At 44.5% G+C, this 27,919-nt stretch overlaps 1 protein-coding gene across 1 annotated transcript; it reads right to left on the reverse strand.

Moving 5' to 3' along the window:
• Window positions 1-429: 429 nt before the first annotated feature.
• On the reverse strand, window positions 430-26,388 carry rnd2 (Rho family GTPase 2). The gene is made up of 5 exons (XM_056580426.1): window positions 26,057-26,388; window positions 25,592-25,679; window positions 7,048-7,157; window positions 4,494-4,628; window positions 430-707 (listed from the first exon to the last, which is right to left on the reverse strand). Exons 1-5 carry the CDS (start codon window positions 26,156-26,158, stop codon window positions 432-434), a joined length of 711 nt encoding a protein of 236 aa, XP_056436401.1. The 5' UTR covers window positions 26,159-26,388; the 3' UTR covers window positions 430-431.
• Between the last annotated feature and the right edge of the window lie 1,531 nt (window positions 26,389-27,919).

The raw sequence follows: 27,919 nt of genomic DNA on the forward strand, positions 1-27,919 counted from the left end.
GTCTCCGGAAAGTTCTTGGCCCCGCGGGGGGAACTGCACTGCACTTTCTCTACCCCATCGTCATCTACTTAAACGTCTTCATCCTCCAGTCGGAAAAAAACAAGTCCAATAACACATCAGTGTCCCGAGACACATTAAAGTAGAACATTTTTCACAGACACACACACACACACACACATAAACAGACCCACACACACGGCGCGCAAACACACATTTTTGTCAAATGTGTTTTGTTTCCACAATGCTTTTTTTGCTTTTTTTCCTCAGCAGTGTAAAAACAAATGAAAAAAAACTGAGGAGGATTTTCTTTGAGCAACATAAATAAAAATAAATAGAGATTCTATGTTTTTTTGTCTATACGCTATATACTCATGTGTCTTATGAGTATATAGCGTTATAGGTCCTGCACCGCGGGTGGGTGGGGGGGTTCTCTACATGAGCACACAGCTCTTGGCCCGGTCCTTCCTCATGGCCGGGACGGGCTCCAGGTCCTCATCCCGCCCGGGGAGGGGGGTGAGAGGGAGGTGGGACGCCCTCTTCAGGCCCCTCCTGGAGCTGCTGCGCTTTAGCTGTGGCTTGCTGCCTGGCGGCCGGCGCACCGACGCCAGCGTAGTGACGTGGAAGACGTCACGCACGCTGTTCTCTGACACCTTGGAGGTGCACTCCACGTACGCCACCGCGCCCATCTGCCGGGCTATCGTGCTGCCCTGGGAGAGAGGGAGAGGGAAGGGAGGGAGGGGGGGTTCAGACACTATGGAGGGTGTTCATAGATTCAACATTGTCATTTCATCATCATCATTTCATCAGCCTCCTCATCATCATCATCATTCCATCAGCCTCCTCATCATCATCATCATTTCATCCTCATTCTCAGCATCAAAATAATCTTCTTGATTACCATCAACATTATCATATTCTTTGCCCACCATCCATTAAGTTATTAAACAGATTAAGTACTTTCAATTGATCTCCAACGCAGTTAACCCGCTCCTTACTAGTTAAGCAGATTTTCAGGTAGATCTGCATCCGTTTTCTTGCTTTTTTTCCTTTTTTTGTGTATGAGCATATCAGTATGTCTATTTTTGTTTTTAGTTGTGATATGATGAAATGCTATATACTCCAAAACAATTTCCCCACAAGAAAAAAATAAAATATATCTCTATCATCATCATCATCATCATCATCATCATCAGCTTCATCATCTCCCCATCATCCTCTTCCTCGTCATCATATCATCTCAGGATCATCATCCTCATCATATCTTCAACATTTTCATCATCGTCATCTTCATTCTCAATCTTAGCATTATCCTCCTCATTATCCTGATTTAATCATCAGCATCTTCTTCATTAAAATAACTGAGGTCAAGTTATGTACAGTGCGTCATCATTATGACACTTCCAGCTAATTATTCTCTGGTTTCCATTGTTAATATGTTTTGTTTTTCGACGCCTTTGATTGGTCTAGATTGGGGCTCCCCCCTTCCCTCAGTCTCTCTGCCTGAAAGAAAAGGTAAGATTCCCTGCTTTGGTCTACAATACCTAAAAACATCCCATCTAACGTATCTCCCATGCTCCTCGCTCTCTGTGTTTGTGGAAAACACAGGCAGCGAGCTCACCGATCACAGACAAAACTAGTACTAGCCTCACACACCACTAGTACTTCATCCCACTACACTTTACTTGAAGCAACGTCAGATTACACCATTGCTGCACAGCTTGAGTTTTTCACTTTTTTTGTCATATACTTTTCTATAGTGGGAGCGTTAATCCACTACTAAAATTGTGTGTAACTAAGACCCCACTTCCCTGTATGTAACCTGTGTAACCTAATTAATGAAGAAACTCACAAGGGCCAGTATCTGTGGTCGCCGATGCAAAAAGAACAGTATGTATTTAATAATTAAGTATAATAAATATATTTAAAATAATCCAGTACTAAATAAGATATTGACTAATATTAAAGATAATAAATAGATCAAAACAATTCAGTATACTCACTCTAAATATTTATTTAAATAACTATTACAGTATAATATAAATTATGATGAACAGATAAAAAGAGTTCAGTGGACCTACTCCAGACAGCACTTATGTGATATTGCAGTTATGCAGCGTTATTCCAATAAAACATGTGCTTTAATCAATTTGACAGTTCCATAAATAATCTATTTATGATAAAAACAATTCAGTGGACCTTCTCTAAATATTTACTGATATAACTATTACAGTATAACCATTGAATATTGGTGGCCTAATGCCCAATCACACTCTCAATCACACTGACTATAAACTCTGCAATAGATAAACTATAACAAAACAACTCGACCATAGAAATAGCAATACAACAATACAATCAGGATTCTATTTTTACAGTCCTTCGTTTCTTTCCAGGATAGATGTGAGTGGGTTCAAAGTTTGGAACATGTATGATGACGTAATTGTCCCGCAAGAGTTCAATATCGTTCCGGCAAGCAGCTGTGCAGGCGGTGCGTGTGAGCGGTATGAATGTGTAATAACGGACAGTCCAGAAGGAGCTCCTCTTTTATGTGTGCGTGTGATGTCAGGATGATAATGTAATAAACCTGGAACCCTGTACCGGGATGGTCCGGAGAGATGGGTCACCAAAATGTCCGTGGATGGCAGGGCTAAGAGCGTCGGTCTGCAGGTAGGGTAAACCCAGGGTGGGCTGCTACGCGTCTGTCCGTTGCCAGGGAAACCGCAAGCTGAGCTTCTTCTCGCTGAGCAGGCGGTTTCTCCGACGGTTTCAGAGATATTTACTTTAAATAGATGCCCACAACCAGTTTTGGGAACGTTACTTTAAAAAAGTAATTAGTTATAGTTACTCACTATTTGTTCCAAAAAGTAACCGAGTTAGTAACTGAATTACTCTATAATAAAAGTAACTAGTTACCAGGGAAGGTAACTATTTGCATTACTGTAAAAAAAGAAGTTGCTATATTTTGATTTTTCTGTGTTAAATAGTTTAACTGCCCATTCAAGGCCCTGATATACTTTCAACTGAATTTTAATTTGCTTGGTTGCAAAGGCTGTGGAACATCTGCTGAATACTACAGAAAATGCCAACTCTTCATCGGATTGCTCCGGACTCGCCATTTCTGCTGCTTCATCGAATCTGTTAGGTGTGTGGGTGTGCATGTGTGTGTGTGTGGTGCCAGGTCCTGGCTTGTGTGTAAAAACACTGGCTTCGATTGGCTACCATGAAACATGACTCTGCTTTAGACAATCATATTCGCTCATATCATTGTTAACCCACCTGGTCTCCTCAGTAGGTGTTTGTGTTCGGATTACGCAGTTTATTCAATCAATTCATAGTAACGCACCACATTTAACGTACAGTAGTGGTAACAGTGTTGTAATGTGGGAAACAGTAATTAGTTAGATTACCGAAAAAATAATGGGGTACCTAACGCCATTCTTTTAAACTGCGTTACTACAAACACTGATTGCGGGTGGAAAAGGCCCCCTTACGCATTTCATACCTCCAACGGCAGACAGCAGCAAATTATCACACAAAAAAGCTGATTCAAATGCACACATTTATGCTATCCGGTTTATCAGCCCCTTTCTTCTCCTCTCGACTCAGAGGTCATGGAGCGAATGCAGTGCGCCCACTCGTTTATCAATGTCGGTATCTTCTGTTCATCTTGTACTGCACCAAAGCCATAAATCTGCATTGATGATGATCTGATAAAGAATAAGGGTTTGAGACCCGAGTTCTGTCTGAGTTAGATTCCTAGAATCCGGGTTGGAGTCCCAGAGAAGGCCCTCAGAAACGACCAAGTTCCTTTAGGTCGGGTTGGAGTAACAGAGAGAATGTTGATCTGATCTTAAACACATTGCACTTTCTAAAATGCTTTTTTAAACTTTTAAACTTTTTAATCTATTTTACTAATTTTTTGCATACGTTTTTTTTTCCATTATTTAATTGTATTTAATTTTATTGTATGACAATTTTTATATGTGCAGCACTTTGAGTCTGTCATGTGTATGAAAAGTTCTACATAAATAAAGTTGCCTTGCCTTGCCTTAATATTTCTATGGAATTTCTCTGGAAAAAAAACGAAAATGTGTCCCTCGACATTAACACTGCCGACAAACTCCTTGAACTCTCTCTCTCTCTCTATCTCTCAACAAGCAACCTATAATTTGTGTCAGCAAATTGTTGTCAGAATGCCAAGCACAGCAACATGTCCAGGGAAGGTTCACACAACTCCTAATCTACGACGGTTTTATTGTGATGAGCCACTCCCTCTCTCGCAACCCCCCTGCAATTCCCCCTCCCCAGCGCAACCACTACCCGGCCTCCATCGATCATCAATCCATCTGCCCATCCTTCCATCCAACCATTTATCCATCCATCCATCCATCCATCCTCAACCAATCCCAGCCTCCATCCATCCATCCTCAACCAATCCCAGCCTCCATCCATCCACCTATCCATGCGTCAATGCCCTGGTGGTAAGGGTGTACCTGCTCGTGTGGGACTGGGATGAGCCTCTGCTTGGACAGCTCTCTCAGGGTGCCCATGTCCGTCCTCATGTCCAGCTTGCAGCCCACCAGCACCACCTTGGCATTGGGGCAGAACTCCTGCGTTTCCGCATGCCACTGTGAACACAAGGAACAAATAAACAACACGTGTAATGCTGTAAAGGTGAGATTCATGGCGAGAACCTTGTTCAGTCAGCAGGTTGATTTCATTGCTTGAAATTGTGTTTTAGGGAAGAATTTATTCATTTCAAATTTGACACGGCCATTTAGGCCGGAAAGAATTATATTTATTCATATTTCCTTTCCTGGCGTTTCGTTATCAACTCTGGTTGTACATTAACATATTACAGCAAATAGATGTTGATTTTGACCTAGAAATCGCCCTAGCTAAGTGACTGGTTCCAACATGCATTTAGCTTTGTTTATATCACAGAAAGACATCTACTTTGTTTTGGTTACACAATCTTTCTTCGCTGGAAGAGCCATGGCTTCCTGATCCCTGGGCTATAGTCATAGTTGTTAGCATGTAGCTGACTCCCAGTCGAATGGTTGTACGTTCGATGACCTACTCTTACCATGCTCATTAGTTACCTATATATGAACTCACTGTAAGTATAGAAATGTGTTAATAGTGCCAGATTAGTTGGTTCATTAAATGAGCTGTGAACAAATCCCTTATTTTTTTTCCTAAGCTTACCGTTTGAAGGAAAACATTGGTTTGATTATTTAAGAGCTTATAGAGAGAGCATTCTTAGAGCTGTCTTTTCACTTGACAACCACATCACCATGGTTATGGTATTGGTAAGCAACTCATTAAACACAAATATTTTTAGGAGGAGCCACGCAGTTCATATCTTTAACTAGAAAAGTTTTTTCTTCTCTACCGCGGAGACTTAGATGCTGAGGAAAGTCTTACCACTACTTATGTCTTAATTTTTCCGCTCATTTCTGTACATATAGAGCAGCATAGGCGTGCCAGCTATGTTGAACACACTAAATACCAATGCATCTAACATTTCTAATTGGCTCCAGTGTGACCAATATAGCTGCAATGAACAAAGCAACAAAAAAACTAAAGAACATGGCCAAGCAGCCCTTTTAAAACAGTACCATCTGGGAATAAGTGTCGCCTCTGAAACACAGCTGAACCAACAATCAGGCAACATAAATAACCAACAGGAGGCAACAACTTTGAAAAGTCCAAATACCGTGGAAATATTCCACATGTGCAGAATACCAAGAATGTGCGCTCATGCTTTAAGTAGGGAGCGACCGCTGTCCTTTGGGGCCTCATACTTATTCTCTCACCACCACCCAATCAGAAGCTTTGATTGTTGAACCCCCCCCCCCCCCCCCCCCCCCCTTTTTCCTGCAGCCCCTCCCCTTTGCTGTCATGAAGCGACCCCTCTGACTCCGCGATCTCCGCAGGTCAACAGCCTTATTTTTGGCTGGCTCTTGTGCAACAGGTTTTCCTTGTGGCCCCACAAGATACAGATATTAGCAGGGTGGCTGCCAAGCAGGTCAAAGGTCATGGGGGAGGGGGTTGGTGGAAAGAACCTTGGATGGCAGCTTACGTCTCGCTGTTGACAGGATCCACTAGAGGCGTGTCAGATCTACCGAGTCTGTGGAAGAAGGTCTATCCCCTGGCTCAGACTAGGGATCTCGCGTCGGGATGGCGCGAGAATACCTCTAAGACACACAGGAGGGGTGTCTCGATGAGACTAGCCTCACACATGGCTTCAAGATGAGAGGCCGCCGGTGGTCAGTGTGGCCTGCCTTACATGACAAACATGGTAATTAAGAAGGGTGGTACTACTCCACGTTCTCACAACTCCAAAACACACCGAAGTTCGTATAATTGGACTGAGAGCCATAATCAAGCACTCCCCCACACGGTCTCATCGTCGCAGTCTCACCAAACAAGCGTCAATGCCACCGCCATGACCAGACCCACCACCACCACCACCACCACCAACATCTGTCCATCTCTCAGAGACCAGTGGAGCCAATGGACAAGGCTGACTGGGATACTGGGGTTCTAGCTCTCTTGACACAGGCTAAATAGCATCTGCTTTGTTATTGCGTTGGCCTGGCTTATTCACCATATCTGATGTTTGAGGCTGAATGCATGGGGCTTGGGCTTTACTTTGTTCTGTTCTTTTCCACGGCCCTCCTGCCCTCCAGCTCCCCAGAGAGCCAGGGGTCAAGTGCCCCTAGATAGGCTGGCTGGAACAGAGGGGAACGTGACACTCTCGCCTGTGAGCGGATTTGTTCAATGGTTGATTGTCTAAGGCTGAAAGCCACTGAAAGCCATCAACACTATTGAAATGCAGGATTCATGTAGGATTGTATAAGGGAACAAACAAATTCATCTGGCTCTTTTTCTTTTTTTGGTTTTAATTCAAACACTACCTGCTGACTGAAGGAATAAATAAAATCAACTCTAATCAAACAAAGCCATAGCAGCAAAATATACTCAAACAACAAACCACTCCTGAAATAGGAAGAATAAGAGATAAAACCAATACACACTGACCTTCTTCATGACACTGTCCAAAGTCTCGGGGCGGCTGATATCAAAGCAGATGAGGACCGCGTCTGAGTCGGGATATGCCAGTGGCCGCACATTGTCGTAGTACGAGGAACCTGTGATAAACAAAGCACACGTGCAAGAACATAGGGCATCGGGTCAGGTTCAACTCCACCTCCGAGACGTTCCTCAGACTAAAGTACCCACCACCTGCCCCCCCCACACAATATTAACCTGATTCAACCTCACGAGGTCTTTTACCTTTGCAATATTGCTAAGGCCTCATCAATGACACACTCAAATGAACCTGTGACATTGAATGTAGACATGAGGCCGCTCATAGGAAAGAAAAAGTGTGCACACTTGCATTCTGTTCATGCAACAACTAGGGGGGGGGGGGAAACAGCCTTGTGCTGGACGATATTAAAATGTCTTTGTCTACAAGGGGTTTCCACACTTCACACACACACACACAATTATCAACACACAAAGCATCGTACTTCATACCAAGGACCGCTGCTAAGCTTTTGGAGGCCCTAAACATAATTGGTCATTAATCTCCCCCCCACACACCCTACACACACGCACACACACACACACACACACACACACACACACACACACACACACACACACACACACACACACACAAAACATGTCATCATAGAGTATCAAAATAACAGCCTCAACAGCAACACCATCAGTAATATATAAAGTAATCTATAAATAATATATAAATAATACATAAATCTTTAACAGCAGCATTACAATATAATTACTGCATAAACTGCAGGCTCCAAAGATGAACGAAAATAATTATGCACATGAATATGGTATAAAAGGAAGTCATCAAGACAAACAAACAAACACGCACACAGTATTTTTCACAAACCCCAAAACTGCCTCAAAGTGCAGTATTGTCCTTATCAAAATATTTTCCCTACACTGTGCAGAACTGTAACTGCTGGATAGTGTGCAATACTAAATTGCGGGTGCATTCTCAGCAGCTGCAGGAGGCTTTGCACAACGACTTTCCCTAGCAGCAAAATCGCTAATCAAATCATCGTAAGACACCCATATGTGCCACTTAAGCATTCTTGTCCCATTGTTGACAGTAGATACGTTTGAATGAGTTTCAGTTTAGAAAAACTGCGCTGAGAAAGGATGCTCCACCGCCGATGCGAAAAGACGAGAGCTTTGAAGGCTGTACCATTTCAGGGAAGCGGGGGGGGACTCTTTATATATATTTGGTTGAAACATGTCATATGCCCGAATTGAGTGATAGGGTACACAATTAAGAAAAAACAATGGTGGGCCAGTTCACAACTAATTTACATATTTTTTGTAATGCAATGATGTAATTATTATCATGACATTTTTTGAGCAACCTTAATTTTGGGGGTCCCCGCCAGGTACTTGGGCCCCTATACGCTCTGCGTACACTGCATGTGGGGAGCGGCGGCCCTGCTCAAACCATAACTGCTTCTGCGACTTAAGGGGGTGCTTCCCCCTCAGACCCAGATGAGGCTTTGTTCCGCCCGCATTGGGAGGGAAGAGCCTGCCACTGTGTTGCAGGACGTCTAGCCCTCCACCTGCTCTCATTAGGAGTCTTGTTGTTGTTACATTCCCTTGTGTTGCATTGCTAATGTCCTTGTGTATGCTGCCTCTAGCTCCAGAGTTTCGGCTTCACCTGAACGAGGAACACCTGGAGACCTAATCAAGGGGGGCTGTGTGTGTATAAAGAGGAGCTGCATGGCAGTTGCCTCTCTCTCTGCTCTCGACTCCATGACCTGCTCTCTGCTCCCCGGTAATCGTTGTCTGCTGTGGCCTGCTGTCGACTACTGCCCGTTTGTATCGCTGCCGTGAACTGCCTAGCAGTTCTGTTTTGTTATCCCTTATTTTGTGTTGAGCCAAGGAGCCGTGTAGGGGAGGCCTGCCATTTGGTTTGTTCCTTTTTTTTTCTCCTGTTTTGCTTGTGGCTAGGGAGGATGAGCGCATGTATTTTTATTTACCTTTTAGAACGATCAATCTTTTGTTTCTGACCAGGGATACCTTTTGTTTGTTTTGTTGGCCATGGGTCTCCCTGAAGAGAAGTGCTCGAGCTGGCAATAAACACCATTACTGGAACACTGGACCACCTGTCTCCTACTTTCTTCTATGGGTCTGGTCTATGTTACTCCCCTTACCCCTAGCCCACTTAGGGGACGTAACACTTGTAAAAAGATCTGGGGGTCTCAGTAAATGGCACGTCAACTACAGGCAATAACACCAATAATTATGATGATGATCATCATCATCATCATCATCATCCTCACCGTATCACATAGTTACAACCAAAATGATTACATAAAGGATCAAAGGGTAGGCATTATGTATTAGAACTCCTTACTAAGGCAAAGTATGACAGCAAAGTCTAGTATACTATTATTAATTACTTGCAGCTAGCATGAGCTAGCTGGACACAGTGAATGTGTCTCTGCCTGCAATGAAGCACTCGCCCTCCCCTTGTGTGGCAAGTGACAATGTAGTAGACACACAACCCCAATGCCCCCTCCTCCTTCACACCCTTCACTCCACTTCTCATCCTCCAGACCTCACCACCACAACCATCCACCCGGACGCGTATTGGGAACAACAGAATAAGCGTTCTTCATGAGGGTCACTGGCTGCATGTGGAGAAGGGGGTGGGTGGGGTGATGAGTGATGAAGTGAAATGAGAAACATCACAAGAAGCTTTTTTCCTCGTCAGAAATAGTGGTGAGAGTCTGAGGTAGTATGTGGTGATTAGATTCATTGCATTTTTTTTATTTTTATGAAAGAGTACTTGTAAAAGTACTTGCTAAATAAAATGTATTATTATTTTATTGTTGCATTGGAGATCGTCCCTCAAGGTCTTTAACCGTGAGTTAAAACGATATGGGAGGAAAACGGTTACTATATGAAGAGACAGTAGGAATAAGACACCATCAAGGACACCATTAGGAAGTCCTGCTGTTCTCCTTAGCTAGCCCACTGAGTACTGGCCTACCATATTGCTGGGATTGGGACACACACACACACACACACACACACACACACACACACACACACACACACACACACACACACACACACACACACACGTCCCATACACACGGTTCCACTTGAGGTGCTTTGGGTGCCAAGTCAAGATTTCTTATGTATTGGTCGAGAGGGCAATGAGAGAGACAGAGAGAAACAAGGATATAGAGAGAGATGGCAAGGAGAAAGAGGGAGAGATAATGAGAGATCGATAATGACAGCGAGAGAGAGGGGAAGAGATAATGAGAGAGAGAGAGAATGAGATAGAGAATGAGAGACATAATGAGAAAGAAAGAAAGAAAGAAAGAAAGAAAGAAAGAAAGAAAGAAAGAAAGAAAGAAAGAAAGAAAGAAAGAAAGAAAGAAAGAAAGAAAGAAAGAAAGAAAGAAAGAAAGAAAGAAAGAACGAGCGGAGGGAGCTCGAGGGCGAGGAACGAGAGAGGCCAAGTGAGAGACAGAGCAGAAAGAACCAGGGGGGAAAACCCCGGCGTCAGTGACGTTGACCTGGCCAAGGGGATGTTTGGCGTGGTGTTGGTGGAAAGGATGTAAAGTCGCTAATACATGTTTATTTTACTTTAGGAAAGAATGAATAGAGTAGCAGACAACATTTCTGGGATCGATGGGTCAGACCCTTCAGTTTAAAATGATTGACAGGCCGCAGGGACCGGAAGAGACCTTCGTCACACACCGACAATTTGGAGAGTTGTTCTGTTTCCTGAGTGACAGACGGACTGAATCAGCATTTCTGCAAAGTCATGAGGACCACGTCCTCTATCTAAATGAAGGCATGAGGTAAGAGACGGGTTCCAGAAAGGAAAATGTGCAATGCGGCACTAATAGAAGTCAATCACTCTCACAAGCAAAAATCTGGCCTGCGGTTTGAAGTTTTTTTTCTTGCACACACACACACACACACACACACACACACACACACACACACACACACACACACACACACACACACACACACACAGACAGAGTGACTAAAGAGTGACTTGAGCTTGCAAACTGCTTTGCTGATTTTGCTGCTGGGGGGGTACAGCTGAGACCAAAATAAGTCCTTTGATAAAAAAAATTACAGCTGAAAGCAATGCAGGGTTTGATTCCCCATGCCTGCAGTCCACCTCTATACCTACCTAACTCCTGCTACCACCTGCTGCCGATTGACTTGAAAAGCCTCTGCTTAAATGACAAAATCATAAATAGCAATGTAGTCAGCGTATTAATCTGATGATCTAATGATATTTCTTGAGTGTGCTAAAATAAATTAATCCAATTTTAAACAAAAACTCTGTTAAACAGATTGCAAGAGCCTATGAAGGCTTAAGGGAGTCAACTCAGAATCAAAGGAGGCCTGTAGTTGAATGAAAACACTAATCTCATTCTATCTCCGCATCAACAGTATTACTGTAAACCTCAGGGTTATTTTTGCTCTGCAGTACAGCAGAAAGAAACAACCATTTGGCAAAGAAATTGCTTTTTTTTGCCATGAACCCTTCTGATGTGTCTGTTAACATATGGAAGGGTGTCCATGGCAACAAACACTTCATTAGGTTTTCTACACAAAAACATCCGCACACACACAGCCAGATCAAATAAATAAATGAAGAAAGGGGTGCGGGTGCTGTGCTGGGAGTTAAGAACCGGCTAAGAAAAACACACACACATTGAACACTTCCCGGTGACGCCCTTCCCTCTCTTTCTCTCGTGTTCGGCCATTTTGTTGTTACTGAAACCACCATACACGGTACGCCGCCAAAACATGTATCGTAACCTAGAGTTATGCTAATGTGTTCTTTGTGGGGTCTGAAAGGAGGGGAAGAAGGATTGGGAGAGCAGGAGAACAGGAGAGTGGAGGGGGGGGGGGTGACTTAATGACTTAAGTCCATTCATGTTCAGGGAGAACTAAAACAAAGGGGGGGGATGCTTGGGTTCAATACTATAAGCGGCCGATTCAACTTTCAATGGTAAAATATGCATGTTTCAACATCCGAGGGGTGTGTCTGTGTAGTTGACGGGCCATGTCAATTATTGCACAGTTGCTTCAATTAAAGCTGTAGTAAAGAAAACTAAACTAAACGTCACGCAATGACCACTTGACAGCCATACAGAGACATCCACACATTTCATCAATATCAACCATCAATCATACTATTCACATCAACCTCATCACGAAAGAAGCGCAAGAGTGGACAATCCCTCTCGAATACACAGTTTACATTTGCAAACCTGGTAGCAGGCATACACGCACGCAGTTGTTGCTGTGAATCGGTAACTCAGGCAACGATGGCAGAATTCTTCAAAGGTATTAGAGCAAAGTTGGGCCAGAGGAGTTGAGGTTAAATATCCATCAGCCTTTGGCTGGGTCTGTAGGCTCCTTTGCTACACACGATATCGATTAAAGCAGCAAAAGCCTCCCCGTTGCATGGATCTGATTCAGGCCTATTCTCTCTCTCTCTTCCTTTCTCTCTCGCTCTCTATTTCTCTCCCTTTTTCTCTCTCCCCTGGCTAATATCCATCTCTCTCCCTCTATCAATCTCTCCAGATTCAAGAATGTCACGCCCAGCTTTGCCGTGCTGGATGTGCCTCTCTGCCTGCCTTGCTTGGCGTGTCATGGTTGTCCGTGTTCCGTGTCCGTGTTCTTTCTATCGCCACTAGGGGGAGCTGTCTCTGTTGGTCGTGCCGGGCTGATGGCTGGGCTGATTGAGCTGGAGATAAAAGACGCCTTTCCCGTCGGCTCGGTCTCTCTCACTACTGCTATGGCCTGACGGGGAAGGGCTGGCTGCATCTTCGCTCCTCATCTTTACCTCACTTTGCTTTATATTACATCTACTGATATGCACTACACTTTTGGTTTGGCTTCCCCTTACTGATAAGGGTTTGGCATTAGCACTTTAAATAAATAATTGTTCCATCTTTACAACCAGCGTGGCTCCCTTTGTTATGTCAGCTCTACTCGAGCCAAGTGGTCCTGACATAATGGGGGCTCGTCCAGCCGTATTGTAACCCTGAATTTGGTGGAAATTTGGTAGGTTTACTCTAATTCCCACTCAACAGCTGAGTGCGGTGTAGTCACGTGATCGGCGTTTACGTTTTGTGAATGAAGTCGGGGTAGGCGTAGTTTGGGTCTACCGGCTTCGGAACGCCGATTGTTTGATTTGGGGAGATCATCGCTGGTTATTCTTTGGTTAAGCTTGGTTTTGAGGGAAAATTGGGGAGCTTTCATTTAGCCACATATGGTTTTTGTTTGTTTTTTGAGAGGGGGAATGCTTTTCTCGTAGTGGAGCGACCAGTCATTTGGAGCCATTGTCGTCCCCATTCTAGAGCGCTTCCGCGCTGGGTTTATAGGCTGCCGTGTCACTGTTTCTGGGCCAGGGCACCGCTGTGGAGAACCGACCGCATTGGCTTTGTCGGGACGGCACGGGCTTCAGCAGCGTTTGGTGAGGAAATGATGTAATCATCCTGGTCCTTGGACTCAGTGCGAAGATAGGTTAGTGGGGGTAGGTGTTTAGGGGGAGGGCTCCGATTGGCCTGCTCTTCTGCGTGATTTGATTTCACTTTGCATTATAGTTTTTCTTTTGTTTGGGCTATGTGGTTAGATTATTGGATAATTAGTGGAAGACCGATGGTTAGTTCTGCTTTTGGATTGTGTACATTGACATGTGATTGTATCATTTGTGGGCTTGTATAATGAGTGGATATGATGACTTTTTGGCTGCTCCATCAGAGAGGTTATTGGTAGCGTTGACAAAAGAGCAGTTGTTTTGTGTAGCAGATTATTATGTGATTGAGGTGACCATTCCAAAGAGGGCTAATAAAGATCAGTTAGTGGATTTCCTTCGGGAGCGTTTAAAGGAGAAACGGGTGTTGTCTGGGGTTACACCTGTAGACCTAACGTCATTGACGGTGCCTGACCAACCGTTGTCCAACATGAGTCAACTAACGTTTGATGAGCAAAAATAACTTTTGCAAATGCAGTTAGAACATAAGAAATGGGTGGTGGTGCAGGAGTTGGAGCAGAAGAGGATCGAGGCTTTCGAAAGAGAGAAAGATCGATTGCTTGAGATGGAGCGGCTTAAGCATACCGAGCATGAACAAGAGCAAGCTCGAGAGCTTGAGCGCACCAGGCTTAAGTTGGAAGCTGAGGGTAGAGGCAGTGCCGGTCAGCATTCAGGATTGGGAAGTATGATTAAGTTCCTTCCCAAGTTCAATGAGCGTGATCCCGATGTCTTCTTTTCACTATTTGAAAATGTTGCTGAAAATCAAGATTGGAGTAGCGAGGATAAAACTCTGCTGTTACAGACTGTTCTAATTGGCCGGGCACAAGAAGCGTTTGTGGCTTTGACTTTTGAAGAAAGGAGAAGTTATGATAAAGTAAAAGAGGCTGTGCTGAAATGCTATGAACTTGTTCCAGAAGCATACAGACAGCGTTTTCGCAATTTACGAAAATTCGAAAGGCAAACTCATTCGGAGGTAGCCAGGGAGCTCGCAAGTTTTTTCAATCGCTGGCTCACTGCAGAGGGTGTTGTTGAATTCGATGGCTTGCGTAATTTAGTGATGCTGGAACAGTTCAAAAACATAGTGCCAGAACGCATTGTTACATATCTTAACGAGCATAACGTGAAGACCGCAGCCGAGGCTGCTGTCCTCGCTGATGGCTATGTGTTGACTCACAAGAATCAATTAGCCTATGTACGAGACTACTCGCAACGGTATGACAATCGCAGAGATGACCGCGACCACCGCAAAGATCACCTCGACGTTGATGCGCAGGTGGTTCGTGGAAATGTGGGTCCTCCTGGAAGGTTGGTTTCTGTGCCTCATAGCAAAAGTGAAGAAGACAATAAATGTAATTATTGTTGGCAATTGGGCCATTGGAAAATTGATTGTCCAGCTTTGCTTGCACGCAGAAAGAGTAGGTTTACAGAAATGAATAGGGAAGTCAAGGACGTCGGCTGTGTGGCTTCGATTCCTGCTGCGCATTTGGATGATGAACCTAAAGGAACAACCATGTCTAACTATGCTCCTTTCATTACAGAGGGGTTTGTGTCAATTATGGGAGATGATCGTATAGTGCCAGTAAAAATACTGCGTGACACAGGATCATCTGAGAGTTTTATATGTCAATCGTCTTTGCCTTTCTCCTCTTTATCGGACACTGGGAGCTGTGTTCTGATTCGGGGAATTGGCCTTCATCCGTTTCCAGTGCCATTGCACAAAATTAAGTTACATTCTGGATTTGTGAATGGCGAAGTGATTATCGCTGTACGTCCGACTCTGCCTGTAGATGATGTTGACCTGATTATTGGAAATAATTTGGGGGGGGATTGCGTATGGCCTGAGAAGTCATGTCATTTTCCGGTGGTGGAATCAGTAACTGCAGCATCAGCAGAGCCGGACAAATGTCTTCTGGATTTCCCAGAGATGTTCTCTGCCTGCGCTGTGACGCGAGCGATGGCTCGTGCGCAGACAGAGAAGTCGTTTGATGTGTCCAAGACTGGTGCAGGTAAAGTGTTTGTCCCAGAGTTACCACCATTGGCCGTGAGAGTTGACAGTGAGATAATTGGCGCACAGAAGAATGGTCCAAGTCTTGAGAAGTATTTTGCATTTGCCACTGATCAAGCCGAGCATGGGTATTCGATCAAGGATGGATTATTGGTGCGCAGGTGGTCACCTCAGGAAGACACGGGTGGGGCAGATCAGGTGTTGCAGGTGGTGATGCCTGTAGAGTACCGTGATGTAGGGTTGAAAACTGCGCACGGGGACGCGTCTGGACTTTTTGGGGTGAGAAAGACCTACGATCGTGTGTTGCAGCATTTCTATTGGCCACGTATTAAAAGAGATGTAGCGGGGTACGTTAAAGCTGGTTATACTTGTCAACTGGCAGGTAAACCAAATGTGTCCATTAAACCTGCGCCGCTACAACCCACTCTGGGCTCGCCATTTGGGGCGAAATACTCTGGTCCGTTCACTGTCCTGCGTAAAATCTCGAAGAGTAACTATGCAGTGTCTACTCCTGAGCACAGGAAGAGAAAACAACACTGTCATGTCGATCTACTAGAACCGTATTATTCCTCGCCATTGCAGGTGGTGGGGGAGATAACTGCGGCTAGTCCTGTGGCGCTCGCTTTTGGGGTGGGCGTGCCTGATGTTTCGCAGGTGGCAGCTGCGGATGGGGTGAAGATCGGGTGGTGAGAATGGCCGGTGTTGGTGATGGGTTGTAGGCCTAGCAGTTGTGCCCGCACGGTTAAATGGGTGAATGTGCCCAATAGGGTGTATGAGTCTTCCATTGTGAATTCATTATTTGGTTAGAATTTACTCATTGTGTTTTGGTGTTTTGGGATCGTTGGGCAGATACAGAGTCCCGTTAATATGGGCCTCTGTCCTTTAGGGGGGAGTGATGTCACGCCCAGCTTTGCCGTGCTGGATGTGCCTCTCTGCCTGCCTTGCTTGGCGTGTCATGGTTGTCCGTGTTCCGTGTCCGTGTTCTTTCTATCGCCACTAGGGGGAGCTGTCTCTGTTGGTCGTGCCGGGCTGATGGCTGGGCTGATTGAGCTGGAGATAAAAGACGCCTTTCCCGTCGGCTCGGTCTCTCTCACTACTGCTATGGCCTGACGGGGAAGGGCTGGCTGCATCTTCGCTCCTCATCTTTACCTCACTTTGCTTTATATTACATCTACTGATATGCACTACACTTTTGGTTTGGCTTCCCCTTACTGATAAGGGTTTGGCATTAGCACTTTAAATAAATAATTGTTCCATCTTTACAACCAGCGTGGCTCCCTTTGTTATGTCAGCTCTACTCGAGCCAAGTGGTCCTGACAAGAATTAAAGGGCTTTATTGGAATGGAACATGTGCATTGTACATTGTACATGTACAATATACATTGCCAAAGCACTAAAAATGATACCAGATAAAACGCAGCAGGGGGATCAGCTCCAGCAGAGGACCCCAGACTTCCCTTTCTCGGGCCTCATTGACAAGCTCTGACGGGGGGGGGGTCCCCGAGTTGTTCCCAGGCAAGTGTTGAGATATAATATCTAGGGCTGCCCCCTAATAGTCGACCAAACGTTAGTCGATGAGAAGAGTCTCAGTCAACCAAGTATTCATTGGTCGCAGATTTATTTATTTTTTTAATTCCCAGGGAGTTTTGCTAGAGTTTGCCTACTACAAACTAATAGACAAACTCCAAAAATAAAGCGGGAACAGATTTCTGCCAACCCGACAGACGGTATAGCCACCATTACTGTACATTTTCTACAATATCAAGTGCAAGGGAAGAATTGAACATAAAACAAACTCGTGTGTTTCACATGGTGATGGCCTCACTGAAACCAATCAGATAAAGGGCAAGAACACAGATATCAACTACATTTGTCCCAGTGTTTGTTAGATGTGAAATGAAGCAAAAAAAGGATGCTCTCTTTCTCCGTTAACGCAGTCGTTCGCGATGCCTTTCTTCTTCGTCGTTTCTTCTATTTGTCTGTAACTCATGCTCCAATCTTTCATCAATCGATGCAGATATTGTGGATGCAACGGTATATTTGATGCATCGCTGCAACAACATTTAAGATGATCGTGGTGAGTACATACATTACACATTTCTCAGCCCTGGAACTCAAACAATTTTCTGATGCCCCCCAAAAAAATTAAAAATAATAATAATAATGATATCATAAACGTGCGACGACTATTCGACTAAGGACTTGTACTAACGACTACTAGTCGACTAGCAAGATCTTTGGTCGGGAGCAGCCCTAATAATCTCTCCACCTAGTCCTGGGTCTCCCCCGAGGTCTGCTGGTAGTGCCTGGCACACCTCCCTAGGGAGGCGCCCAGTGGGCATCCTTACCAGATGAACCACCTCAGCTGACTCCTTTCTAAGCAGAGGAGCAGCGGCTCTAATCCGAGTTCCTCACAGATTTCTGAGCTTCTCACCCTATCCCTAAGGGAGTCGCCAGCTACCCTCCTGAGAAAACCCATCTCGGCCGTTTGTACCCGCGATCTTGTCTTTTCGGTTATCACCCATCCTTCATGACCATAGGTGAGGATAGGAACGAAGACCGACCGGTAGATCGAGAGCTTTGCCTTGCGGCTCAGCTCTCTTTTCGTCACAACGGTGCGGTGATGCAAACGCATGCTCCGATTCTCCGGCCAATCTCACGCTTCATCGTACCCTCAATCTCGAACAAGACCCAGAGGTACTTGAGCTCCGTCACTTGGGCTAAGGACTAATTTCCTATCCAGAGCAGACAATCCACCGGTTTCCTGCTGAGAGATCCTCGAGATCCTCAGACCACCGAACTGCGACCCCTCCCCACCACGACTACGCTTCGGATTGGGGACAAAGTGCAGCCCTGGCGGAGGTCAACAACCACAGGGAACGAAACCGACTTGCTGCCAAGAACGCGGACACAGCTCTCGCTTTGGGTGTACCGAGACTGGATGGCTTTAAGGATTCACTGAGCACGGAAAAGACAGTTTCACGGGAGTGCGCCCGCTTGCCGTGCTGCTGCCTCAGGGCCAACCACCTACTCCAACGCTGCGCCTCCTCCATGCCCGCTCGCCCCTCCATTGAGAATGCAGCAGCTGCGACAGAAGCCTCCTGTGTGAAAAGCCCTTTATGGCACATTGTGCGGGTCACTCGCGGGTACCCGACGAGTGACCCGCAAAACGGTCGGATATGAACAGCGCCTGTTCCTTCGCGGGTTTTGCGATTGCGAGCGAGACTTCTCCGGTGCTGGTGGATATGTTATTCAGGAGCAGAGGAGTCAACTAAAACCGTCCACAGTGGATGATGTGCTTTTTTTGCACAGCAATCTAAAGCACCAGGCCAAACACCAGATAGTGTAATTCCCCGGCGTACCATCCAATGTGTCTAATTTTCCTTCGGATGCATGTCGGGCGTCGATATCGATTTATAGCGGGTCGGGTTGGATGCGGAATATAATTCACGCTACTGTCAGAAAACGGGTCGGATGCAGTTTTAAGTATTGCAGGTACGGGCGGGTGCGGGTTTGCAAAAGACCCGTGCAGGAGTCTGGCACTGGCACACTAGCCGCAGGTTGGAAGAACGAGTCAATAGTTTGCAAATTGTACAAACACACCTAGCAGGTTGTGAAATCTTTCTCCTTCTCACTAGTGTTGGCTCGTTCGTTCGCGAACCGGTTCGAATGTGCGAGTCTTTAGGACGAACGAACCGAACCCGTTCGTTTCACTCGTTCGTCTCTCACCATTCGATTCACCGGAAACTTGACTGAACGAACAAACTGGTTTCCGGCAGCACTAACTCCACTGAGTCTGACCGACTCAGCTGAGAACCGTGCAATGGCGTGCATTCCATGATGCGATTCACCGCTACCGGAAACCAGGCTGAACGAACAAACGATTCGCGAACAACTCCTCCCAGTTCAGTCGAGTTTCCGGTAGCACTGAGTCTGACTGACTCAGCTGAGAACCGTGCAATGATGTCCATTCCATGATTCCATTCACCGCTACCGGAAACTAGGCTGATTCGCGAACGACTCCTACGTCGAGTTTCCGGTGAATCGATTCACCGGAAACTCGACTGAACTGGGAGGAGTCGTTCGCAAATCGTTTGTTCGTTCAGCCTGGTTTCCGGTAGCGGTAAATCGCATCATGGAATGGACGTCATTGCACGGTTCTCAGCTGAGTCAGTCAGACTCAGTGGAGTTAGTGCTACCGGAAACTCGACTGAACGAACAAACGAACAAAAAAGGAGAAATTTACTGCACATGCGCGACCAGATGTAAAATTTCATCAGTCGCACACTCTCATATGTGGTTGCAAAATGCAACCATTTGGTCGCAGTCTGGAGCCCTGTATATATATAAAAATCAAACAAACCAATTTATTTTCCCACCTTGCATCCATGTTCCCTCAAAGAAAGCTTCCCTCCCGCCGAAAACCCAGAAACACAGATACATGTGATGGCAGCCAGGGCAGCAGAGCCGTAACACTTAGTAACACTGAGGAACCCCGACACCAGCCAGGGCGCTGAACGAGCACCAGTTGGATGCTACTACTTCCGTACCCTTGTTACTTTCAACGTGAGCTGGGTAGTCAGTCCAGAGTGTATTGTTATTTCAGATTCTATCGTGTTTTTTGGGTGTTATTTGTGAAAACGGAAATGACAAGAGAAACCTGCATCTGATTCTGAGTGAAAATTCCTGCGTGCCAATGTTGGATTGTGGAAATAAAAGGAGACATGGATGAAATATAATGTTGAACTCTTCTCCTGTGTTCTTTAGTTGAGCAAGGCACTTCGCCGGACGCTTGTGACACCTCACTGACAAATACACACAGAAACACACAAATCAGAGCCCTCCATTTATAAACACACACATGCGATGCATGCGTGTGTATTTGTGTGTGCAATTGTGTTTTTACGTGTGTGTGTGTGTGTGTGTGTGTGTGTGTGTGTGTGTGTGTGTGTGTGTGTGTGTGTGTGTGTGTGTGTGTGTGTGTGTGTGTGTGTGTGCGTGCGTGCGTGCATGTGTGTGTGCAAGTGGGAAGGCGCAGGGGATGAGAGACATAGCCCCAACACATTCTCACACACACACACACACACACACACACACACACACACACACACACACACACACACACACACACACACACACACACACACACACACACACACACACACACACACACACACACACACACACACAGCCCTTTAATGTGCTTGCTCCACACTGCCTGACTTGACTGAAACACACCTACGTTCAAGGACACACACACACACACAAACCCGGTGGAATATCTTTAACTGTGAGTCACAGTCCCTTCATTCATTAATAAACAGCATAAGAACATTGACATAAGTGTTTCATGTGAATTCCACTCAAGGGACCCACTCTCCGGGTTCATGTCAAGCAGGAGCCTCAGAGGAGGAGGAGGAGGAGGAAGAGGAGGAGGAGGAGGAAGAGGAAGAGGGGGAAGAGGAAGAGGAAGAGGAGTGTGTCTACCTTGAATGGATAGCGCTGTCATTCGATTTTAGCAGATCAGACGATGGGTCTTCGGTTAGTGCGGGTCAATGGAGACAGAGGTTGCAAATTTCCAGCGATTAAAACACTAAGACTTGCCTATGCTTGTGTGTGTGTGTGTGTGTGGTGTGGGTCAGCTGCTATGTTTGCAAGCCACAATGTGGGCCCCAAGTGCCACAGGCCGGCCAACACAGAGGAGGAGTGGTGGTGGGGGTTGAGGAGGCATGGCTGTTGAAATTCCCATACGCTAAAATCCCCGCGGTCACACAAATGCCAGTATGCATGGGTTCACACATTGTGCACACATACACACACACACATACGCATTCCCCACGCGCATCCAAACAGTATATACTCCTCACCCCTGTGATTTTCCCTCCACTTTTCCGCCACTGTTTCTGTAGATTCATGCCCAGTGTGGGTCCCACACTAGAGTGTTTCCTCTGGATGAACACGCCACATGTCCTTCTATTTAACACGGGCCGCTTAATGTCACAGCCCTTATGACTAATTGTTGAGATCGTTCCACCGGTGCACTTATACTTTAGCACTTCAATAGCTTAGATTTGAGTTCAGGTAACTTGTATATACATTTAAATGTTTTATGTTATTTGTAATATATTGTGACTTACAATATCATGGTTATTATGATCATAATTAATTATGATTACTATTGTGCTTCTTGATGTGAGCTGCTGTATCACCTTAAGTTCCCCGCAGGGATGAATAAAACAACTGTCTATCCTTCTTTAGAGAGCAAGAATTATGTTTTGTTTTGCCTGCTTGGGGTTGCAGTTTAGCCAGAGGCCGTTTGTTTAGATTGATTTTATGTGAGTTGGGGTGGTTCTGGCCCCTTATAATCCTACCATGTATACAAACAAGAACACAGGGGGAGATGGTGTACTGAATGGCTATTCCCCACAGCGTCACCTACATGGTGCAGTGTCTTCTGCTTGGAGGGACATAACAGATCACAGGGATAACACGGGAGGTTTATTAGGCGGTACATCTTGGCTAGCTTCACACCAGCTTTGCAGCTAACTGGCGGTGCTGTGGATGTTTTTTACCTTCACCCTTTGGTGCAGGAGCTAAGTAGCGCAGATGGTGTGGTTGAGGCATTTCTGCATGTGCGTGCGTGCGTGCGTGTGTGTGTGTCTATGGATGCTTGACGCTGTATGGAAAGTGTGTTAAGGTATCAAACAAACAAAGGTGCCTGTGTGTGCCTGTGTGTGCCTGTGTGTGCCTCTGTGTGTGTGTGTGTGTGTGTGTGTGTGTGTGTGTGTGTGTGTGTGTGTGTGTGTGTGTGTGTGTGTGTGTGTGTGTGTGTGTGTGTGGATACTGTGTGTTAATTATAGCATTTGTTTTGCTGTGCATTTGGCACAGCATTACCGGGGAGCCTCTGCCCTCTGGTCTGTCTCATGTGGTGGTTGAGTACAGCTGGGCTCAGCCATCATGCTTCAACAACCAGTCTTTGAATAATTGCGGTTTCATGCTTCTTTTATATACACAGATATAACCATCGAGATTTGCGAAGAGGCAAACAACCCCCCACGCTGGGTGTCACTGATTAGGCGAAAAAGAGTGAAAAGATCTGGAATGGATCATCAACGCCATCAAAATGTAAGTCTGTTCACCGCCGGCGGTTAGACAATATCAATATCAGGATACAGCATCTGCTCTTCTGCTGTTTTAGTCTACCTGTGGTTGTTTGTTGCGATGCAGAAGACAGGATGTCTTGTCATTGGTCACACCTGAAGGACAAGAGTAAGCCTCTTTCAACGATATCAACGATAAGGATATCGATTAATGTTTTGGTTGTTGATTATTCAAGCTTTTCTTTTTTAATATACTGAGAAAAATATTACAAATATATAATATTAATATAACTTCCTGGTGAATTCCTTTTGATTTGGATCCAACACATATTTCTGGGGAAGTGAGACATTCCGTCAGGACCAACTGGAACAAAGATATGGACTCTCAACCTCTCTACAGTGTTACCCTCGCCCCGGCTTCCAGGCAGGCAGGTTGGAATGGACAGGACATGGTGTTTAGAACAATTCGGTTTATGTAAGAAAGATTTGAAAACAAATATAAACATCCCAATGGTGTCTGAGTCTGATTCGACTGGGGGGAGGGGGAAATATAATGCGGCTCTACCAAAATACACGGATGGAAATGGTTTGTGCCTCTACCCCAGACATTCTCAACCTGGGATATGATATGATTGTGACAAATTAAGTAACACTTCAGTCGCTTAGCTTAATTAGGGTCTACGAGGCAGCTACCTAGCTTGCGACCATGGATAAATATTTGCGTCGGAACACTGACGCAGAGCCTAAATCAGCTAAATGTAGGAAATATGACGACAGTTAAATAGAGTTTGGTTTCATTGAAAACAGCGAGGACTGTGTGCGTGTGTGTGTGTGTGTGTGTGTGTGTGTGTGTGTGTGTGTGCGTGCGTGCGTGCGTGCGTGCGTGCGTGCGTGCGTGCGTGCGTGCGTGCGTGCGTGCGTGCGTGCGTGCGTGCGTGCGTGCGTGCGTGTGTGAGAGATTGATTAAGAGAGAGTCGACTTGTTTGCCGTGTCTCTTGATACCTTTTCTCCAAATCAACAAAGCAAGCAATTGAATCCACAGCCACGACACCACAGTTCCCCGGCTGAGTGAGTTTATCAGACAAAAAACGACTGGCATAGCTTCAAAATGAAACCCCGAATTTGTGTAGGGTCCAAGAGGGTAAATATAGCATATAAGCGCGTTGTCTGATTACAGTTAAATTAATTTTTCATAATTTACCAGCTCTCGTTTTGAAGAATAATCACTGTTTCAATGGGAATCGCGACGGTCTTTACTTGCAACATATAGTGTACATATTTCGAATTGGAAATTCGTCCCAGCCTTTATACCACAGATACAAGGGTCTATAGCATATAACCGCTTTTTCTGATTACAGTTTAATCATTAAACTGTAAATATGTACACTTTTTGTTGAAAGTATAGACTGTCGCGATTCCCATTCTAATGAATGGCGAGGTGATTATTCTTCAAAACGAGAGCTGGTAAATTGTGAAAAATGAATTAAACTGTAATCAGACAACGAGTTATATGCTATAGACCCTAGTACAGGTTGGTTGGTAAAGGTTGGTGACTTATGTTTTATGGTAGCCCTGTAGCCTTGTTATTTGGAAGTTAAATAAGTTCTGAAAATAAAGGAAGACATTCAAAAATTCCTATATTTTTAACATTAAAACATTTATCGATATCGGTAAATATCGGTTATCGGCCATAACAGCAAAATAAATATCGAATATCGTGTCGGCCAAAATGTTCATATCGGTGCATCCCCAATTCACACATAATGTTATCATATTATCTCCGGAGAAAATACTGCCTCCATGCTGTCTGTGGCTTACCCAAAACAAACTACAGTGACAGTGGACGCACTTATGCCGCCTCTTGCAACTTAGACCCTACGGCCTACGTCATATCCTGCCCCTTGCAAGCCCAACCCCTTAACCACACAGAGATTCTACTGATGTCTAAACAAAATAGCTAAAGCATGAAGTCTGAATCACCCTCAGGGTCAAAGGCTCCTAGAGGCCCCAAGACTGATATGAGGCTCAAGCAGATTTACCACCGGGAATGGCACTCAGGCCAATAAAAAAAAAACATTCTTCAGGGGTGAACGCCCATATAACTTTAAAAATATCTCGGCATGGTTCATTCTAGAGATGCTTTTAAGTTGGAGATTGTTTTTGCCAATGGAAGGAATTCCCCCCTTGGAGGGTTACCACACTAAGGTCCCTCAAGCTAAAGCTGTGGATGTGGAGGGAGATTAGGCCTGTGAACCCACTACTGGGCTGTCCACATACATAAACAGCACCAGTTGCAACAGATACGTGCCTGTTATTACTGCTGGGAAGAAAGTATCTAGAAAATACGTGGGAAACTATAGGAAAGTTATGTTAGATGTTAGGGATTTGACTATGACGTGTAGCGTTCACCACTAGTCTATAAACAACAACCACCACAGCACTTCCCACCATCACGGTCCCACCCTGACCCCAAATCCGAGCATGGGAACAATCGGACAAACACACGCACACGCACACACACACACACACACACACACACACACACACACACACACACACACACACACACACACACACACACACACACACACACACACACATAAAAACAAAGCACGCTGTGGAATGCAAGCATAGCCTACAGCGCGCGCACTGGGGCACGAAGACAAATGAAGTTTCCATGAACGACAGTCGAAAAAATAGCTAGGCTTGTACATATCTGTCACAAGATGGCAAGGTTCAGGGCCAATATTAAATGCGTGGGAAAAAGTGTCAATGGACATGAATCCGTCGTGTCTTCCTGCCATCCCAGCTAGGGACAGATATCACAGAGGGCTGATTGGATGTCAGAATCCTGAGGGAAATGGGACAGCCAAGAAATTGCCTTACCTGACGTATCCCACATGTTCAGCTCGATCCGCTGCTTGTCGATCTCGAAGCTGGCGGTGTAGTTTTCAAACACTGTAGCTACATAGTTCTAAAAATTCCATAGAAGAGACATTTGGGATTTAATTGCTTTTAGTCTAATGTAGCGACAAAAAGTTATGCAGTCTATTTTTCAATATGCAATTTATTTCTGCCTTTATAATATCTGCATCTGTAAACCATAGGCCTATGCGTATTATACATGCACAATGACTCCAATAAGTACTAAGAAAAAGTGAAGTAGCCATAATAATTCTAAATAATGATATTATGGATTGGTTTGTTCGGTGGTAAATGTCAGATATTCATCGTATACAAACTCACTTGATAAGTCTGGCCATGGACTACATGCAAAATAGATCTACATAAAAGCAATTTATATATACATGTATAAATATGTTTCCAAAATGACTGTTAAATTGATCTTACCTCTGGATAGCAGTCCTTAGCGAAAACGTGCAACAGTGCGGTTTTACCACATTGTGTATCTCCAACCACAACAATTTTACAGCGGCTGCCTAGGCTGTCCATTTTAAATCGTTTTCTTCCCACGGAAACTGACAGGTATCATTCATCCACCGATTTGTGATCATGCGTAATGGATGTGCTTTTGATGGTGAACCCGCAAAAAGATGCGCCGATTGGTTCGCACTTGTTCCACATTAGGCTGGTGGAGCTGATCAAACACTACGGACACAAATACTATCAACGGTTGCTGCCCTACCTCCTACCTGACTGAATGACTCCCTCCAGCCACCGCACGCGGATCCCTCCCTGATAACTCTGGGTTGTTTGGCCACGCCTCCCCGTCTGACGGGATAGAAGAGCTCTTCTTGATTTAACCATGTAGGCAGCGTTTACATGGTTTATCGTGTTTGTTTATTCGCTTCCGATATTTAAGTTTGTTTTTTATTCTGATTTGTGCAATGAAGCAAGTTCGAGCAAGTCTTCTCATTGAGTTTGTAACCACAATATATCAATTTATCATTATTATATTATTATATTAGATAATAATGTATTTCCAAAACAAAGATTAAGAACCTTTCACCAATCATAGAATAGTACAGAGGTTAAGACAATATAAGCATAATAGTAGGCCTATAGAATAAAATAAGATACGCTAGTTTTTCTTTTGTAAACGTAAAGTGTCCCCTTAAAATAACTGAGAGTGAGCCTTTTTTATGATAGAAATTAAACATTGTACCACTTGCAAAACAATAGGCCTATATTCAATATGGGAGAGGTTGTTGAAATATCTATTATTTTAACCAAATTGCTGGTTTCATATAAAGCTCCCCTACACCGCAATACCAGCCTGTCCACACTAACCGTAATGTTTTAACAAACTTTACAATTAGTTACATTAGCTATAGGCCTAGTAGAAACGTAACTTTAAGCTTCCATGGTATCGTGGTTTTGGAATAGGTTTGACTTGAGGTACATGGTCAACACGTGATATATTCAAAGATAAAGAGAAACAAACTTGCACTCTGGAGGTGGTTCAGGAATTATCTGCTGAATCCAGGTAAAAATCCAGTTTATATTGGTATGGGAGGAATGGTAAATGGCAACAAACATGTGGTCCAATGAGGTAGGCCTACTGATGTTGACTTTAAAATCATGTGGCAGAGAATTAATTAATCTAAATCAATGGGCCTGTTTCCCGGTGGGCAACTATAGGCCTAGCAGTGAATGCATTAATCAACTTTTAATTGTATATTCAAAAACAGGTTTATTCATGTTTTCATGTGGTAGACCTATCCGAAAATAAAAACACTGATATCCATAATCAAAACGTTTAAGTAAAAATTAGACAATACCACATTGAGGTCGACGCATCAAAGTTATTTATTATGCTTTCTACAAAGACCAATACTGCCACCTTCTGGCGGAAAAGCTCGGTTGCAATTGGTGTAATTGGGTTTTCTACCTATCATAATTTTCTTCCAATAATCGAATATAGATTTCTATGCAAAAAACGAAACAAAATTACAGACAGATGAATCCTCAGCTTTGTCTTCCACATTATTATTATTTATTATTATATGAGTTCTTCACATTCAAAGTATATTTTCTCAAAGTCTTTATAGGCCTATAATCGTATTAAAACTATTTAGATCGGAGGCAACGTTACACATCAACAATAGTTCCATTTCCTGTTCATCATAATGCACTGCATTATTGAAATGCGTCACATGAATCCAATGTTACGCATTTTTTAAGTTCATGTCACAGTAATCAACTTAGAAAATAATACTTATAACAGCCCAAGCAACAAGTTCTGGTTCAACA

The sequence above is a fragment of the Gadus chalcogrammus genome, chromosome 2 (assembly GCF_026213295.1).
Source record: "Gadus chalcogrammus isolate NIFS_2021 chromosome 2, NIFS_Gcha_1.0, whole genome shotgun sequence".
In the NCBI taxonomy this organism is placed as follows: Eukaryota; Metazoa; Chordata; class Actinopteri; order Gadiformes; family Gadidae; genus Gadus; species Gadus chalcogrammus.